The following is a 17,932-nucleotide window of genomic DNA, read 5'->3' as shown; positions in this document are numbered from 1 at the left end:
GTCTTGGTCCTTTACTCTCCATTCCATTTCTTCCTCCACCAGGTTTATCTCCAGATCCCCCACATTATCACATACTGTTACACAGTACTTGGAGAATTTGAGCTAGATCTCATCTAGAAGCCTTCTCCTCAAGCACTAGCTCTCATAGTACAGAAAGTGTAACATAAGCTGCTAAGGGAAAAAAGCAATTAATAGTCCTTCCTAGCTGTAAAGCCTACAACTATAACAGTGACTAGTTTGGCAAGATATCACCAATATTACAATAGTGGCATTTATGTCTTGTGAGTAACCAATAACTGTCTAATTGGACTCATGGTCCACTTAAGAGGAGGGAATTTACGTCTGGTACTAGCACGTTGGGTAGGGGTTGCATGCTAAGAGTATCAACTGGAACTGGGAACCTGAGTTGGTTAGGCTTTTTTGTTTGTTTGTTTGTTTGTTTGGTTTTTGTCAACTTACGCCCGAGGACTAGAATGCTTGCTATTAGTGTCCTTTAGAGATGACAAGGATGCTGTAGAAATCTGAACAACATGGTTATGCAAATGAGACCTACATAATGACAACACAGTTGACATGCTAGTATGGACAGGGGAAATTTCATGAGGTCCGACCCCGAAATGAGTTAAAGATAATCCATATCTGCTGAGCGAGGGAGGATCAGGACTCTCCGGGGAGGAGCTCCCTGATAGGTTATTCGATTTCAAGTGGTCAGTCCTAATTGTGTGTACATACACACACCACTAAATGGACTCAGTAGGCTTGTATGTAAGTAACAAAGAAGAACAGATCATGAATTTGAGGGGAAGTGGAGGATATGGGAGGAGTTAGAGGTAGGCGAGGAAGGAGTGAAAATGATGTTAACACAGTATGAAATAGAAAATTCTTATTTTTTTTAAAGTATAAAGAGAAAAGAAAGTGGGTTGGGTACAAGCTGGAATGAGAAAGCCAGTAAGCAGTGTTCTCTGTGGACTCTGCTTCAGTTCCTGCCTCCAGGATTCTGTCTTCAGCTCCCAATCTGACTTCCTTTAATGGTGAGCTGTAACCAATAAGCTGAAATAAGCAGACTCCTCCCCAAGTTGCTCTTGGTCATGGCGTTTATCACAGCATCAGAAAGCAGACTAAACCCCGATAAAGAGCAAATATAGAAAATGAGGTAACTTCTAATTTAAAAACTGTAGCAGAAAGGAAAATGCATACAGTACAAGTTTGGCTGGGCAGTGATAGCACTTATTTTCGTGACCATAGCATATATAAACCGAGTAGTGTATTTGGTTTCGATCTCAGCGCCTCATGCTTGTGTGGGGAGCGCTTTATCCATGAGCCATTTCCCTGTCATTCCATATCCGAGGTTAGGGAGAAAGCATTTTGAAAAAAAGAGTTGTGGAGGTCTAGACTTCAGGGTTTGGGTGAAGGAAGATACCAGGTGCCTCAGAGACATTTTCCAAAGCACAGGGTAAGGCGGGGTTTCTGGGCTGAAACACTGTCACGTGCACAGAACTGTGCTTTTCTTTGGGTTAATCATATCACCAACTTGAGTGTTCTATATTTCTAAGCTAAGTGTAATGAGGAACCAAGGCCTCCTTGGATTATTGTAACCACTATTTGGTGACCAGAACTGTAGAAATTCTTCCTCCCTGGGACTCAGACTTTGTTCCTTAGCTTTCTGCACTTGCTCTGTTCTCAAAGACTCCATCAAAAACAGAATACCACTAAAGCATTTCTATACATTTCTGTGCACATTTTCTGGAGGGTATTCTAGTCTAGGCACTCAAAGTCCCTTTTTTCCAACCTCAGAATTAGAAGAAAATTTCCTCTCAGTCATCATGTTCCCACATCTAAAAATTCTTCAATTTATGATCTTAGTTACTTTGTTGAAGCCACAAAATACCCAGTGAAACTTTCTGGATCTTGGCCATTATTACGATAGCTGAAGATTGCAAATGTGTCTGCTAGAGAATTTTGGAGTAAACAATTCATCTAAGAAGTCTTTTTAAAACCGTAACTTCATTCCCAGTACATCAGAGATCACAGAATTGTGTATGCATTCATTAGTGTAGTGTTAATAGGGTTGCTTGCAAAGGGAACCATCCACCATCTTTTAAGTATCATTCTCACATTACCATCTGGCAGCATGTTCAACAGCCACTTACTATACAGGTAAATGCTTGGCTAGAAAAAGAAAGATACAGAGGCAGACAGCAGGGAGAGTTAGATGCCCAATGATTTCTTGACTCCAGCAAGCAGACCATTTCTCTTTCACACTACGTCTCTTAAAGACCCAAGGGTATGTGCAGTCTCTTTTCTATACTATAAACTATAAACATTCTTGCTTCCTTCATAAAAAACCTCATTTCTGCATATATTATTTCAGCTCCTTTTTGATGGTCTTCCTACAGTTTATCAACGTCTCTTCAAATGTTCTATTTCCTGTTAGAGCCCCATTTTATTCAGGTAGTTTTCACTCAGCTGTGATTATAATTCATGAGTCAGTGGTTTAACCTCGGTGGTTAATTACTTCTATCTTGTAGTCATTTTTCGGCTAGTTAGATTTCCTTTCCATCCCATACCTTATTCATTAGAAGTGCCTCTTAAGAGAGGATACATGCCGTTTTCCCCACGGTGATAGCTGATTGGATCCAGGCAGACAGAAGGATCATCAGTTTGGACTGGATCTATGGAGTCAGTAGCTCGACTCTCTTGGTGCCTGTCAGTAGAGCTATAAAGCTTTGTGGGTCTGAACCAGACTCATCCTTCAGTAAATGACAGCTTGGATATTGAGTTGTGTCTGGTTTCCCAAGAGGACATCTTATTATACATTCAAGAAAGTAGGTTCAGAAAGAATAGCCAGTTAATAGTTTCCTTCCTCCTGTGAGACACAGCTGCATTTTTTTGTAAAAGGATTTTATGAGATTCTCCTTTCAGAAAAATGTTCTTTTCCTTGAACCAGTTTGCATAGCTATATAGAAAGTACTGTAAATCCCTTCTCCATATGTTGCAAGTGATTTCTGTAAACCTACTGAATCTATCTATCTATCTATCTATCTATCTATCTATCTATCTATCTATCTATCATCTATCTATCTATCTATCTATCTATCTATCTATCTATCTATCTATCATCTATCTATCTATCTATCTATCATCTATCTATCTATCTATCTATCTATCTATCTATCTATCTATCTATCTATCTATCTATCTGTCTATATGTCCTTGGCTGTTTTAATCAATTTTTGAATTTGTTGAAATGCTTTTCAGTCTCTAACTCATGACAAAACCTTTTGGCTACCATTCTCAAGCACACATTATTTTATACTTGATGAACATAATTCATGCAGATTATGCCAGATGACTTGAGTAGGTCAGGATGAAGGGTGGAACCTTGTGGCGTAACAGTAGAATGTTTCTTTAAATCAAATCTTTACATACATTTTCTTTGATACTGGGATTGAGCCTAGGGCCTCATTTATACTAAACACTAGTTCTACCTTTAGGTGTTGTGTTTGGCTGTTTTTCAGCTGAAGATATACCAACTAGCTATAGCTTTGTGTAGAATGGCAAAGAGATGAGAGAACATAATTTGGGGCCAAGTGAACATAAGTTTGAGTCTTACTATACCATGGTTTAGGGGAGCTTCCCTAGCACTTCACTGTTCAATGTCTTCCTCTCTGAAGCAGGGACAATCATGCCAGGCACAGTTTTGTGAGGCGGGTTACAGACAGCAGTGAGAATTAACCAAGCAGAGGGGTTAAGATGCAGGCTTTGGGATAATGTACTTGAATCTGTAAAACGTCTTTCTTATGTTGTCTTCTCAGCCAAGTAAGCTAATTTCTCTGTGTTTTAGTTTATTTGTCTTTAATATGGGGGATAATCACTGTACTTACTACTTCATAAGATTATTATGAAGATTGAATTAATGTGTATAAAGCATTTACAATATTTTTTAATCTTAAAGTTTCCTTTATTTTGCCCATTATTTGTGCATGTCCGCGTGCGTGCGTGTGCGTGTGTGTATGTGCGCGCGTGTGTGTGTGGGTAGGTCAGAGGACAATGTTGAAGTGTTATTTGTGGCCTTCCACCTTCTTTTTCAGGCAGGGCTTCCCTTGTGTAAGCTGTGCTGTGTACTCCAGGCATCTTAGGGTTTTCATTGCTGTGATAAAACATCCTGACCCAAAGCAATTTGGGGGAGGAGAAGGTTTATTTAAGCTTACAGTTAAGTTGTTGGAACTCAAAAAAGGCAAGAAGTTGGAGGCAGGAGCTGATGCAGAAAGTGTGGAGGATGCTGCTTACTGGCTTGCTCCCTATGGATTACTCAGCCTGCTTTCTTACAGAACCCAGGACCACTGGCCCAGGGATGGCACCAGTTATACTGAGATAGGCTGGGCCCTCCCCAGGGGAAGCTGTGGCAGCTGGTTACAGTGTGCACTGTCAGCAAACAGGCTGATGATTCTATTGTTCAGGTCACCTTTCCCCCTTTCAGTGGTTCCCAACCTTCCTAACGCTGTGACCCTTTAATATAGTTCCTCATGTTGTAGTGACCCCCCCAACCATAAAGTTATCTTTGTTGCTACTTCAGAAGCATAGTAATTTTGCTACAGTTATGAATCATAATATAAATTTTCTGATGATCTTAGGAGACCACTGTAAAAAGGTAGTTTGGCACCAAAGGAGTCGAGTCCCACAAGTTGAGAACCACGCGCGCTATCCCTTTCATTCATCCCAGGACCCCAGCTTTTCAGCAGAGTTATTTTGGAAGAGGAAACACCATTTAAGAAAATGCTCCCACTGGATTGGCTTGTGGATAAGACTTACAAAGTAATTAAGGTAGGCTTTCCCATCTTAATTATCTACCAGTCTAATCTAGACAGCCCCTCCCAGGCATGCCCAGAGGCTAACCGAATCTAACTAATCACTCCCATGCATGCCCAAAGACAGGTGATTAGAGATTTTGTCAAATGTACAGTCACTAACTGCAAATTTTGCCAAGTTAGTTACTGTCTTAGAGCTTTCTCCTTCCTTCCTTCCTTCCTTCCTTCCTTCCTTCCTTCCTTCCTTCCTTCCTTCCTTCCTTCCTTCCTTCCTTCTTTCCTTTTTTTCCCTTACTTTATTAGTGGACATTTGTTTTACAAAGCAGCAGGTAAACAAAGCTTACAAGTCTCTGAAAACTGCAGAAATTTACAAGCTCCCCAAGGTTAAATCAGCAGTGAAAATTGTTAGAGAAGACTTTCTAGGCAACCAGCCCAGTTTCCTGCACATTGTGTGGGAGGCTCCAGAGATGCACCCTTTTATGAGTCTATGCCTATGCTGCCTGAGCTTTTCAGTGATGTAGCCACCTTTGAGTCATCTCTGCTCCTGAAAACCTCCACCTGCTCTCCTGTAAGTATCTCCAGTAAACCTATTGGTTCATTGAAGGAGACATTATGCTTATATTATACTTAGTATCATCAGCTTCTTATCTGGGGTGAATAGATGCTCGTTCACCTCTCCCTAGGAGAAGTCGTGTAAGAGATACTAAGGGGGCTGCCATGGAACTTTCAAGATGTCTCAGCAGGTAAAGATGCTGCTGCAGAAGCCTGACAACCTGAGTTTTATTTTTGGAACCCACATTAAAAGATGAACAGATACATACATCTATTTCTCCAGGGCACAAAGGACATGATGGGAGGAGAGCACAGTGGACTGCCTGAAAGCCCACAAACCAGCTAGCCTGATACGCTGGATAGTTTTATGTCAACTTGATACAAGCTAGAGTCAGTTTCGAAGAGGAGTCTGTGGAAGGAGAGACAGGAGAGAGTAATTAGAAATGAATATGATCAAAGTACATGATATACTTGAACAAAACTGTTATCCCCAAATCCACTGCTTGGTACAACCGATGCTCACTAATAAACTTATTAAAGAAAGAAAGAAACAAGAAAATACAAAAGCTCTGAGACAGCAATTAACTTGGGCAAATTTGAGTAGTTAGTAAGCAGTAGCTCCAGGACCCGCATCCATTAGCCACTGATGCCTAAGCATCCTTCGAGCTGCCCCAGGACAAGGGCTAACACAAGTGGGGCAGTGACCTTGTCTGAGAGTCAGGAATGACCTTGTCTTTAGTCAGTAAAATCTCTATGCCTTAGGCACTTAGAGATAATGGTGTTGGTGGTTTTGTTTTGTTTTGTTTTTAATCTTGTAACAGTGTCCCAACAGGATGGTTTGTGTTAGACAGAATGAGGTTCCAGAGCTTGGGTTTCACAGCTTCAAAGTATACTTCATCTGGGCCTTTGAGGTTTTTGTACAGCTCCCCACTGTGTCCTTGGTATTGTGTCTCCCCGAAGGCAGTGGTACATAGTGGAGTCTGATCACTGGACTGAATATTTCACAATGGGTGAAGTTCTTTTCTTTAAGATTTTTGGCTCCAAAGGTTTGTTTGTTTGTTTATTTATTTATTTATTTATTATTTTTTTTATTGTCTTCTCTATCTTAAGAAACTGAGCATTGTTGTTGGAATGTTGAACATCCCAGGAAAGAGTAGGGTACTCCTTTGGTGTATAATTGTGATCCATAGTCACATCTGTTCCTTCTGACACAAGCGTTTGGCTTATGTGTTAACTGAATTGCCACTAGTTCCTCTTGCAAGGGAAAAATGCTTGTTTTATAGGTTTGACCAGAATCATGATCAGAAAGCTTTTAAGATTTTCGAGAGTATAAAAGTTATTCATATAAAATGGACTCACCAAACGTGAAGACCAGAATTAGAGAGTGCAGGGTTTAGTCTGCCAGTAGGATCCCACTGACTTGAAGCAGCTAAGAAACCACAAGACAGGCTCATGCATCCATTTTGCCTCTTGGTGGATAGCACCTCCATGTGGCAAGTCGATGAAATAAAGACTGTAAAATACTCATCTGCTTCCTAGCACTCCTGCTCTCTCTAGAGTCCATTCCTATGAGACACTGGGAGGACTTGGGTCTCGTAGGCAGAGGAGTCAACATATCCTCATCAACATGGCCTCTAGGGCACATATTCATTAGCTCGGACACATCATGCCATGTCAGAATCTAGACATGAAAGAGATGTATGAGTGTGTGCACATATGTATGCACACATATGTGTGTGTACATGCGTGCACATATGTGTATGTGCTTGTTTTCTTTATCTTCTAACAATGTCCAAACAGGCCTGACAGTGTGGGAGAGACACTTCTCTACTCGAGTCAGATATGCACCACATCTGGCTTGTTTGGGTTCTTGATTCTTTTTCTTTCTTTTCCAGGTGTGGTATTTCTGTAGCTTCTTAGAACTGGAAAATCTTTTCTTCAACAACGTAGCTTTTTATTTAAACTAGAAGTAGGTTGAGTATTTTCGGTGTTTTTTTCGAGTTGCATATTGAGTGGCTCAGGGTGAGTGAAGGGGTCCAGGAAAGGCTCTCGGAATAACAGAGACGATATGAGAAAGGATTCTATGAGCACATGCATGCATGCCTGCTTGTTATTTTCACTATTTCTACAGGTGAAAAATCAATCTATTTATTCATATGCTTGTTTTTTAGTTTTTGAAGTGCTGGAGATTAAACTGAGGGTCTTTTGCACACGAGGCAAGTATTCTATCATGGTTCTAAATTACCAGCTCTTTCTCTATTTACATTTTTCTTTCTTCTTTCATATTTTAAGATTAGTCATGAGCCGTCATACCTAGCCCAGAATTCCTTTGTTTTCTCCTCCTCTTCCTCCTCCTCCTCCTCTTCTTCCTCTTTCTCCTCTTCCTGTTCCTTCATTTTTTTAGACAGGGCTTCTATGTGTGGCTCTTGGCTGTCCTGGAACTCACTCTGTTGACCAAGCTGGTCTTGAACTCACAGAAGTCTTCCTGCCTCTGCCTCCCAAGTGCTGGGCATAGGATTTGCTGACAGAATCAGGGACAGGACAATCATGAGTTTGAGGCCATCCTGGGCTACACATCTGTTTTTCTTTTTCCTTTCCCTTCCTTTCCTTTTCTCCCCCAACCCCGCCCCCGGCATGGGTGGCGCATGCCTTTAGTTCCAGAATTTGGGAGGCAAAGGCAGATGCATTTTTGTAACTTCAAGGCCATTCTGGTCTGCAGAATGAGTTTCAGGACAACCAAGGCTACACAGAGAAGCCCTGCCTCAAAAATCAATAACAAAAACAAAGAAACAAAAAGACCACAAAGCAACAGCCTTCTTCTTCTGTTTTTTTTTTTTTCCCCAAAGCAAATTAGAAAGTTTATTCTGGAAACAAACATTAATAATCATGGCCTAAGAACACAGGTTCAGGTCACCCCGTTTAAATCTTCTAACATAGTAATACTTGATCAAGTTTTATGGTAACAGAACAAAAAAAGTCATAAATTAAGGTTCTGTATTGGTTTGTTTTTTGTCAATGTGACACACATTTACAGAGAGTTGAAATTGAACTAGCTCTATGAAACTGGTCTATAGGCATGCCTCTGACAGATTTTCATAATTAATGAATGATACAAATGGATTGACCCACTTATGGTGGATGTTGTACCATTCTTTGGTTCTCAGCTATTTGAAGAGCTTAGCTAAACATGGACAGGGAAAAACCAGGAACAGCACGGCCGTTGGCTTTGTCTTGAGTTTCCTGCCTGTCTTCTTTCAAAGATGGAGAATGAATTGTAAACTGTAAGGCAAATCAACTCTTTTTTTCACTAAGATGCTTTTAGTCATGGTGTTTATCAGAAAAACAGAAAACAAAGTTAGGGCAGACACTTTAAAAATACACTGGTGAAAACATTACATAGGCAAGTCGAAGCAATCAAGGAAATGTCTGTTAGTGGCTTCAGATGCTATCTGATGGCATTCTTAGCTTTTTGGTTTGTAGTTGGGAACTGTGAAGCAATAGCCTTCTTAATGGCATTTTTACACACTCTTTGTGTTTTGACTGATTCTTTTGCTCAGCTTATACCCTTCTACCCCAACTACCCTCCTTTCGTGTCACATATACACATATACATATACACACATTTTACATATGTAAACATATGCACATATTTACATATACACATATACACCTATACATCTCTACACATATACATCTATTCGCATATATATGCATACATATATACATATACACATATATCACCCCTTATTAAAAACTTCCTTCTACTTCTCATGGTCTACTTTTTTTTTATTTATATCACATCCACACTGCCATATATAAAAATTAGAAGCTAGGAATAACATATTAGAGACAAGATACAGTTTGTCTTTCCAATCTGGGCTACGTCATTTAACATAATAATTTCAAATTTCATGCATTTCCTGAAATTTCATGGTTTTCTTCATATATGTCTTTGTTAGTTATGTTTCTTGAAGATAACAAATAGCTGGATCTTGCTTTCTAATTTAGTTAATCTGTGTCTTTTAATTGGTAGGTTGAAGATGCTTTATTCAAAGCTGTTATTGAGAGAGGTTTACTGTCATTATTTTGTTGGATGTTGTCTTTGTTGACTAGTTAGTTGGTTCTTTTTTCCTCTTAGTAATCTTAAGAGACTTACTAGTTTTCTGTGTTGGACCTGGTTGATTCTTTATCTGCACTCTGGTTCCTCTGTTCCTCTCATAAAAGGTGCTTTCCCTGTGTTCTTGTGGACAGTGCTGCCTTCCTTTGTTCTCTTTGTATAGAAATCCTTTAAGAATGTTCTGTGTACTGGCTTGGTTGCTGTGAACTATGTTAATTTGTGCTTTAAATGGACTCTTTTATCCATTAATTTTAAGAGATAATTTTGCTGAGTAGAGCAATCCAGGTTATCAATACTTTCAGGGTTTGAAAAACCACTCCACGATTTTTTGGCTTTCGGGGTTGCTGATGTGAGTTGGCATTTTTGTTGGATAGATGTCAGTATTCTCTGTTTTATAGTTTTGTTATCTTGATTTCTGTATGTTGTAGAGAGGTTGCTTTCTAGCCATATCTATTCGGTTCTGAATGATTCTTCTGTTTGGATGCCTATTCTTCTGTAGGTTTGGGAACATCTTGGCTACAATTTCATTGAGTAGCTTTTATCCCATTTCCTTCTCAGTCAATGGAGTCTTATGTTTCATCTTTTGAGTGAATCCTAGATTTTTTACAAGTTTTGGTCACATTTGTTAAGCTTTTCCATCTTATGTGTCTCTGCATGTTATACTGTTTTGACCTGACCTTGTATTTCATCCCTGGATATATATGTGTGTGTGTGTGTGTGTGTGTGTGTGTGTGTGTGTGTGTGTGTGGCTTGGTCTTGTCTGCTGCTTGTCTTTTTGCTTTGAGCTTTTGTTTATTTATTTGATTGATTCTTCATGGCTTTTTTCAACATCTTAATTTATTTACTGAATTTTATGATTTCATTCACTTTGGTAAGTTTTTGTCTACTTCCTGAATTGATTTCTGTTTTTGAGACCCCTGTGGTTATTGGTTTTTCATAAAAGTAAGTCTCTGGGGTCCTTTTATGATTTCAGCAATCTCATTATCTTTGCTTTTTGGTATTATGTTGTCAGCTTTTGGGGGTCTCATGGGTGTGTGTGCCATGTCACAGTTTTGTGTGTTCATTTACCTACATTTCCACAGCTATTGCAATATATATGTTCTTAGGTTCTCTGTTACTTCTACCCCCCCCTTGTTTTTCCTTGTTTATTTTATTTTACACGAGTCCTCCTGGTCAGCTGCTGCCTGAACCCATGCTCAGGGAGAAAGTCTACTCCAGTAACGTTCATGACGGTTTGGAAGTAGTGCTGGTACTAAGTGCAGAGGGCACTGTCCCACTTCACTGTGTCCCTCCAAGGTTTAGAGGCCTCAACAGTAGGGCACTGGGTGGGGAAATGCTGTTTATAGATTGCTTAGAAATAAATGTATCAATATTTGCAGTGAACTGAGGAGGGAATGGAAAAGAGAAAAGGGCGGCTGAGAAGGAGAAGGTATATATATATATGTTCAAGGTATGAAATGAAGTAGTGATGAAATTTTATATTAGGTTTAGAGAAAGAAAGAAGAGACATAAAATGATTTTATAGTGATGTGCAAGCTACACTCCAATGGAACACTTAAAAAGTACCAATGTATAAATACAAAAAGGGAAAAGACTAAAAAGTAAGTGAGAAAAAGTAAATTAAGAGGCTGAAGAGATGGCTCGTTCAGGCGACCTGAGTTTAGTTCCTAGCTCACGAGTCTGATAACCTCCCAATTGGAATATGCAACTCTGGCTTCAGAGGACTGACGCCTCTGGCCTCTGCAGGCACCTACATTATGAGCACAATGTCCCACAGCTACTTCTTCCACTCACATACACGTAATTAAAAATAAAATAAAAATTAAAAATATAAATTAAAGCTTGAGATAACACAGAGGAATGAGGAAGAAAAGTGCGGTGTCCTCAGCTTGTGTTGCTAAGGGCTATCAGCCAGAGAAGGCTGCTCTATCATGCGTTTAAGCCAATAGAAAGTCTCTGTCTGTTAGACGCCAGCGACTACGCTGGGTGTTCAGGATCCCAGTGTAGCAGTGAGCCTTTCTCAGCATAAAAACCATGTCCTGGGTTGACACACTACAGTTAACAAGAACATTTAGACAGAAGCAGAACCACATAAGCTAAAAAAGCAAGGTAGTACATTTAGAGACTTTCCCAGAACTACGGACTTTGATGGATTAGGTTTTAGTTTTGGCAAGTGGTTCTGTCTACATGGTGACTTTTACAGCTGGAATGGTATGTCCATCATGGAGTCAATTATGTTAAAGTCTAGGGAGCCTCCTAAGTCTGGGGCCTTGTTACAATTCCTCTTGGAATATACGATCCCCCCACCCCCACCCCCACCACCTGCCCCCCCCCCGGGTTTACTACGGCTCCTTCTGTCAGGTTCATAAAGTCAGTTCTGCCGCATACACATACCTGGCTGGGACCCGGTATTGAGACTTTCCCAACCTCAGACCCCCACCCGCCTTCCTGCTATCTCCCTGGCTGTACTGCAAGCCTAGGGCTTGTACCAGAATGCAGCACCACGCTGCTCTTCCATTACCAGCATCAGCCCTTGCTTACTCCTCAGCGGTAAGCAGGAGTGGATAGTGAGTACTTCAAGCCCCATGCCTGGAGCTGTAATTGAGGCTTGCTGGTTCCGTTCTCCTCCCTGGAGATGCTGAGTTCAGCCTCTTATTTGAGTTTCCAGCAGTGTGAACTGACCTTTGCAGCACTCTCAAGAGTTTCCTGGTGGGACCCAGCTCGGTACAAGCAGTTTGGCATAGCTGAGGGTACCAGCTCACTTCTCTGTAAGTCCCACCTTGTCTCATTTCTGTAGACCTTTTTATTACTTCTCGGTTGGTGGCTTTGTACCTTGGCTTTGTCCCTTCTAAAGTGGTCTCACAGACGCTGCTTGTGCTCTGTCATCTCAGCTCCACTTCCGGATTGTCTGTGTGGAGGCTGACCTTGAATCTGTGCTGTAGCTAGGCACAGCCTTAGCTTGTGATCTTCCTCGGCTCCGAGATTTAACGTTTGTTGTTATTTCTCTGATTGTTAAAAACTTGCTTACGTTTTAATAAACTGGCCATGAACTGGTTATTTTTTCTTCTGAGATGTTAATGTTTTACTATTGATATAGCATGTTTTAGCTACAAGGGTGTTATCAGAATATCACACCATGCACTTCATTATAAAATGTTCATACATACATATTACTTTTATTGTACTTACCCCCCATCACCCACAACTTTTCTCTATTCTCTCTTTTATACTCTAATAGTCATTTTATATTTTCACATTTCTTTTTGGTTTTAAATTTCAACTATAATTTTATAAGGAGTTCTAAAATGCAGCTAAAGAGAATAGTTAATGTATGTTGGAAATATAGTTATTGTCAGTGAGTATTATGCACTGTATACACTTACATGTCCTGTACTATATATTATACTTTTATGTCTGGCAGTGATGTCTCCCCATCCCCCTCTCTCTCCCCTTCCCTTCTTTAGACAGTTCCACAGCTAATGTGAGTGTGTGTGTGTGTGTGTGTGATCCACAAATATGAGAAAATATAAGATTTATCTTTCTAAGTCTGCCTTAACTTGCATAACTTAATGATCTCCAGTTATACTCATTTCCCTGTGGATAGCATGCTTTTATTCTTCTTTATGGCTGAATAAAATTTTATTGGGTTTGTACCATATTTTCTTCATCCATTACTTTGGCTTTTATTCGTGTGTTTATTTGGTTTTGATGTTTCTGAGGTAGGGCCTCATGTACTTAAGGCTGACCTCAAACTTGCTGTATAGCTAAGGATAACCTTGAATTCCTGATGCTGTTGCTTCTGTACAGGCCTGGGCCACAATGCTTTGCTCCTGTTCCTTGTTGATGGACACTTAGGTTAATTCCAGGACTTAGCTATTGCAAATGGTGAGGTGATAACGATCAATGTCCAAGTATTTCTATGATGTTGACTGAAGGTATTTCATTTATATATATACATATATATGAATAAATAAATATAATAGTACACCTGGGTCACCAGGATTTCTTTTTAACTGCCATACAGATTTTCACGCTGGCTAAACTAATTTACATTTCCATCAGGAACATATAAGGGTACCCCTCTCTCTGCATTGCCAATATTTTTAGCTATTTATTTTCTTATGATTTCCATACCCTCTGAGTGGTGCAAAATAAAAAGAAAAATTCCAGTTTCACTATAATTCTTCTGTTGTCAGTCATTTGTGTAGCCTGTCTTCAATTGAAATAGCATTATGAGGTTTGAACAAACATATTTTATATCAGAGCCCGAGAAGTTAACTAGAGCATATATCCTTCTATGGTTATTTTGTTAATTCTTTATATTTTCTCTCTTTGCCTTAGAAGAGAAAACAAGGAAGGACCTGAGCAGAAAACTCCAGATGCTAGACTTTGGCCAGTATCCAGAAGAGTGAAAAAAGAGATAAGAAGAGGAGGAGGGGAGAGGAGAAGGACGGGGAGGAGGAGAAGTTAGACTTTCCTAGGTAACTGAGAAAAGTCAGCAGGCTCAGTCCATCCACCTGCCTGTGGCTGCCTGAGCCTTAGCACCTGGGGCAGGCTTTCTGAGAAGGAACAGTGTATTAACCTGAGAGGGTGGTGAGAAGGAAAGACACACAAAGAAAGGACCTAAGACACCACAGGCCTTTATTCTAGGGAAAAAAAACCTTACAGGTGGGGGCTCTCTGTAAGAATCAGATCTCCCCTCTGCTTGCATCTGGGGGCAGCTATCGGGTAGGAAGGGAAGAGACTGCATCTGGGGCAGTCATAGGGTAAAAAGAGTAGAGATTGTATGGGGACAATTATAGGGTAGGAAGGGGGAGCGAATGCATCCAGGGTAGTAATAGGGTAGAAGGGATCGCATCCAGGGAAGTTATGGGATAGAACGGGGACTGAGAAGAAGGAGGTTGAGAAATTTCCTGTTTTGGCTGGCACTGGCAGTTGCTATGGGTAACTAGTGAATAGTCATTAAAGAATGTTCAGTGATCTGAATTGATTAGCATTCTTCCTGGCTAGTTGTTAATTGGGGTCAACAGGGCCGGAAAGACAAGAATCCAGAGAAACATGTTACTTTAAAATCTGAAACAAAATTTCTGACGTGACTAGAACTGTCGAAATTCAACCAAAGTAAATGTGCTTTACAAAATGGAGCAGCTACAGCTAACATTCCTGATCTAGAGAGGTGGAAAGGGGGACACAGCTGTCACGCCTGTAGCTTTTTCCTGCTGGAAAGGGGGGCGTCCTCATTGGGAGGGGGCCGTCTCTGATGCCAGAGATTTTGGAAGAGAGGGTTTGACGTCTCTTTTGGCAGTGTCACGGATAACAGAGCTCAGGCTTTGGCAATCTCATTAAAGGGATAATTATTCTTTCCATCTCTCACAGGGCTTAAGGTGAATCCACCTTCCCGAGGCATGGATTTTGGCTAGGTGATTGACTGGCTCAGTTGGATTAATGTTTATGTTTTGGGAGGTTTGCAACGTTATGTCTCTACCCAGGCAAAGAAAATAGTTTTCTTTTAATGGGCTTCTCCAGATCCCTGATCAAATATCTCACAACAAAGGAGTAGTTCTGAAATGTTATCAGAAGGGAACAAAGTTCTTACGGGTAAGGACAATGAATACTTCTCATGCTGAAGTTGTAAAAAAATCTCTATTTGGTTTGACTGCCCCCTTCCATCTCTAAATAGATCTTTCCTGGCACCTAGTTGAAGGGCTTATATTCAGTTTTTGATATCAACAGAGCAGGGTATCTCACTAACTTAGAATTGGGTGAGTCTAAGTCTTTCCTTGATGTAACAGTACAGAGCTGTTAACACAGTTTTGTGAATCCTTCCATGTTCCTATCTGTAGCATCAATACCTGAATAACTTATGAGTAGTTAAAACTAAAGACCTAATACATCCTGTGTGCACTGTAATTTTTTTAAAGCCCTGGTATCATTATCTTAAGTTTGAATAAGAAGCCCAGCATTCTATTGGACCCTGAAAATTACATAGACAGTCCTGCTGATGGTTGGTTGGTATCTTTGCATGCTCAGGAGTTAATGTTTTTCTCCATATGCTAATTACTCACCATTGTGCAGAACAATAAGGCACAGCTTTATTAGCCATTCACTGTCCCTGCTGTTTCAATTTTTCCACTATGTGAATGCCACAAGTTTCGAAGGTCCTTAAACACCTTAACATACTCCTTCGAGTAGAGATTCTTACACGACAGAAGGAAGTACTGTGACTGCCTTCTGGAAGATGCTCAATGGACCTTTCTATTATTTCCACTAAGCTCACAGTCAACTCACAGGAGATTCCTGGTCAGAGGATCCACAGAAGTGCCATTTAATATGTCTCCATCCCCTTTCTCCAGCAGGAACGGTGTCAACAGCTGTTCCTGAGTGGGCTTTTATCGTGCAGAAAGCCTCTGAGCTCAGTGTAACTCCAGCCCCCATCTGTTCTGATGTCAATTCAACAGTCTTCCTGCTTTCATCTCCACCGCCTCTGTTCTCAGCAAAACAGCCTGAATGAGGCTCCTGAGTGGGGGCAAGATCACACCATCCTCTTCCCAGAGGCTTCCTGTGGCTTTCTGTTTCACCTAGCCCTTGAACACGCAAGGTGTTTACTGGCTGAGAACTGGTCCCTTTTCTCTCCCTGGAAAGCTCTTGCCCCAGATATCTTCAAGGTGTTCTCTCATCTTCTTCAAAGGCTTTCTCAAATGCAATTGCCTACTGTGACATCCTACCTAAAATTTCAAGGGGACTTCTCTCTCTGTCATCTCACACAGCAGCCACTATACCTCTAATTGCTTTGATTTCTCTCTCTCTCTCCTCATCTAACACATTGTGTAATTTACTTGTGTTTAAAGCTTATTAAATTCAGTTTTCAAAGAACCTGTTATACTATGCATTTTGTTATGGACATAGCACCCAGAATAAAGTCTGGCAAACAGTGGACACTGAGTAAACACCCATTGAATAATTTTTTGAACTGAGACAAATATGCTTCCTGCATTACAAAGGGCTGGTCATTGTCCACACGACTATGCACATTTCTTCCACAACTGCATCCGTGTTTTGGATTAGGTCTCACATACAGGTCAAGTTGTTTTTTCTGTGGACTGTTCTTCTGGGGAGGGACTTGGTTTACTTAAGGTGTTCTTTGGCCTAGTGCTTGAATCAATCAATTTTGGAATAGTGCTGAGGTTTCAGAGAAGGCCTGGAGGCTCAGGGTTCCTTTATATTGATGTATTTACATACCTGCCTTCAATGCAGGGTAAGACACTTAGAGTTTCTCTGTCTCAAGACTGAGAGCTCTTTCATAGGGTCTGTCATAAGCTCTGTTAATTCTCTGTGTTTTCCCTGAAAATGGGCCTGTATGCTGTCTCTGGAGAAGCCACGTACTTGCTCTTTCTTTGTCTTTATGGATTTCCTTCAGTAAACATAGTTCTTAGAAGCTCTGATAAGTGACATATATATTTTTCATTTTAAATGTCAGAGAGATACAGCTGATAAACACTATCAGTGGAGTGAGTGACTGGATACAAGATTAACTAAAAAAAAAAAATCATTAGCCTTCCTATATACAAATGACAAATGGACTGAGAAAGAAATTCAGAAAACAACACCTTTCACAATGGCCTCAAATAATGTGTTGTATCTTGGGGTAATTCTATCCAAGCAAGTGAAAGATTTATGTAATAAAAACTTCAAGTCTTTGAAAAACGAAATTGAAGTAGATATCAGAAAATGGAAAGAGCTCTCATGCTCATGGATTGGTAGGGTTAACATAATAAATATGGCCAACCTACCAAAAGCAATCTGTAGATTTACAGATTCAACACATCCCTCATCAAATCTCCTAAACAACTCTTTACCAACCTTGAAAGGACAATTCTCAATCTCATATGGAAAAACAAAAACCCAGGATAGCTAAAACAATCCTGAAGAATAAAATAATTGCTGGAAATATCACCTTCCCTGATTTCAGGTTGTACTACAGAACTATAATAATAAGGACTGCATAATATTGGCACAAAAATAGACATGTTAATAAATGGAATCAAATTTAGGACTCAGACATAAATCTACACATAAATGGATACTTGATAAAGAAGCCAGAAATAAATACTGAAAAGAGACAGCATCTTCAACAAATGGCGCTGGTCAATCTGGATGTCTGCATATAGAAGAATGAAAATAGATAAATATTTATCATCTTGCCCAAAACTCAAGCCCAAAGTGGAAAGACCTCAATATAAAACCAGAAACACTGACCTTGACTGATGAGAAAGTGAGGACTAGCTTTGAATGCAACATTGGCACAGGAGATGATTTTCTGAATTGAACACAGATAGTGCAGGCACTAAGATAAACAATTAATAAATGGGACTTCACGAAACTGAAAGGCTTCTGTAAGGCAAAGGACACCATCAGTTGCTCAAAGCAGTAGCCTACAGAATGGAAAAAGTTTTGT

At 40.2% G+C, this 17,932-nt stretch overlaps 1 long non-coding RNA gene, 1 pseudogene and 2 further genes across 1 annotated transcript in view; 1 reads left to right on the top strand and 3 right to left on the bottom strand.

Annotated features, from left to right (window-relative positions):
• Tcra (T cell receptor alpha chain) overlaps nucleotides 1-17,932 on the bottom strand; it is a 1,796,232-nt gene that overhangs the window by 216,636 nt on the left and 1,561,664 nt on the right.
• The window catches only part of Tcrd (T cell receptor delta chain), a 213,126-nt gene that overhangs the window by 151,636 nt on the left and 43,558 nt on the right, over nucleotides 1-17,932 (bottom strand).
• Trdv3 (T cell receptor delta variable 3) lies at nucleotides 6,310-6,615 on the bottom strand (annotated as a pseudogene). The gene is given in 1 exon segment: nucleotides 6,310-6,615. A coding segment is annotated over 1 exon segment (306 nt).
• Nucleotides 11,988-17,932, top strand: part of Gm30392 — a 101,991-nt gene continuing 96,046 nt past the window's right edge. The window contains exon 1 of the long non-coding RNA XR_874626.2: nucleotides 11,988-12,245. This is a non-coding gene — a long non-coding RNA (predicted gene, 30392). The remainder of the gene's footprint in view (nucleotides 12,246-17,932) is intronic.

This window comes from Mus musculus, chromosome 14 (assembly GCF_000001635.26).
Source record: "Mus musculus strain C57BL/6J chromosome 14, GRCm38.p6 C57BL/6J".
Taxonomy (NCBI): Eukaryota; Metazoa; Chordata; class Mammalia; order Rodentia; family Muridae; genus Mus; species Mus musculus.
The sequence above is the reverse complement of the archived record's forward strand: the minus strand, read 5'-3'. Positions and strand labels throughout refer to the sequence as shown.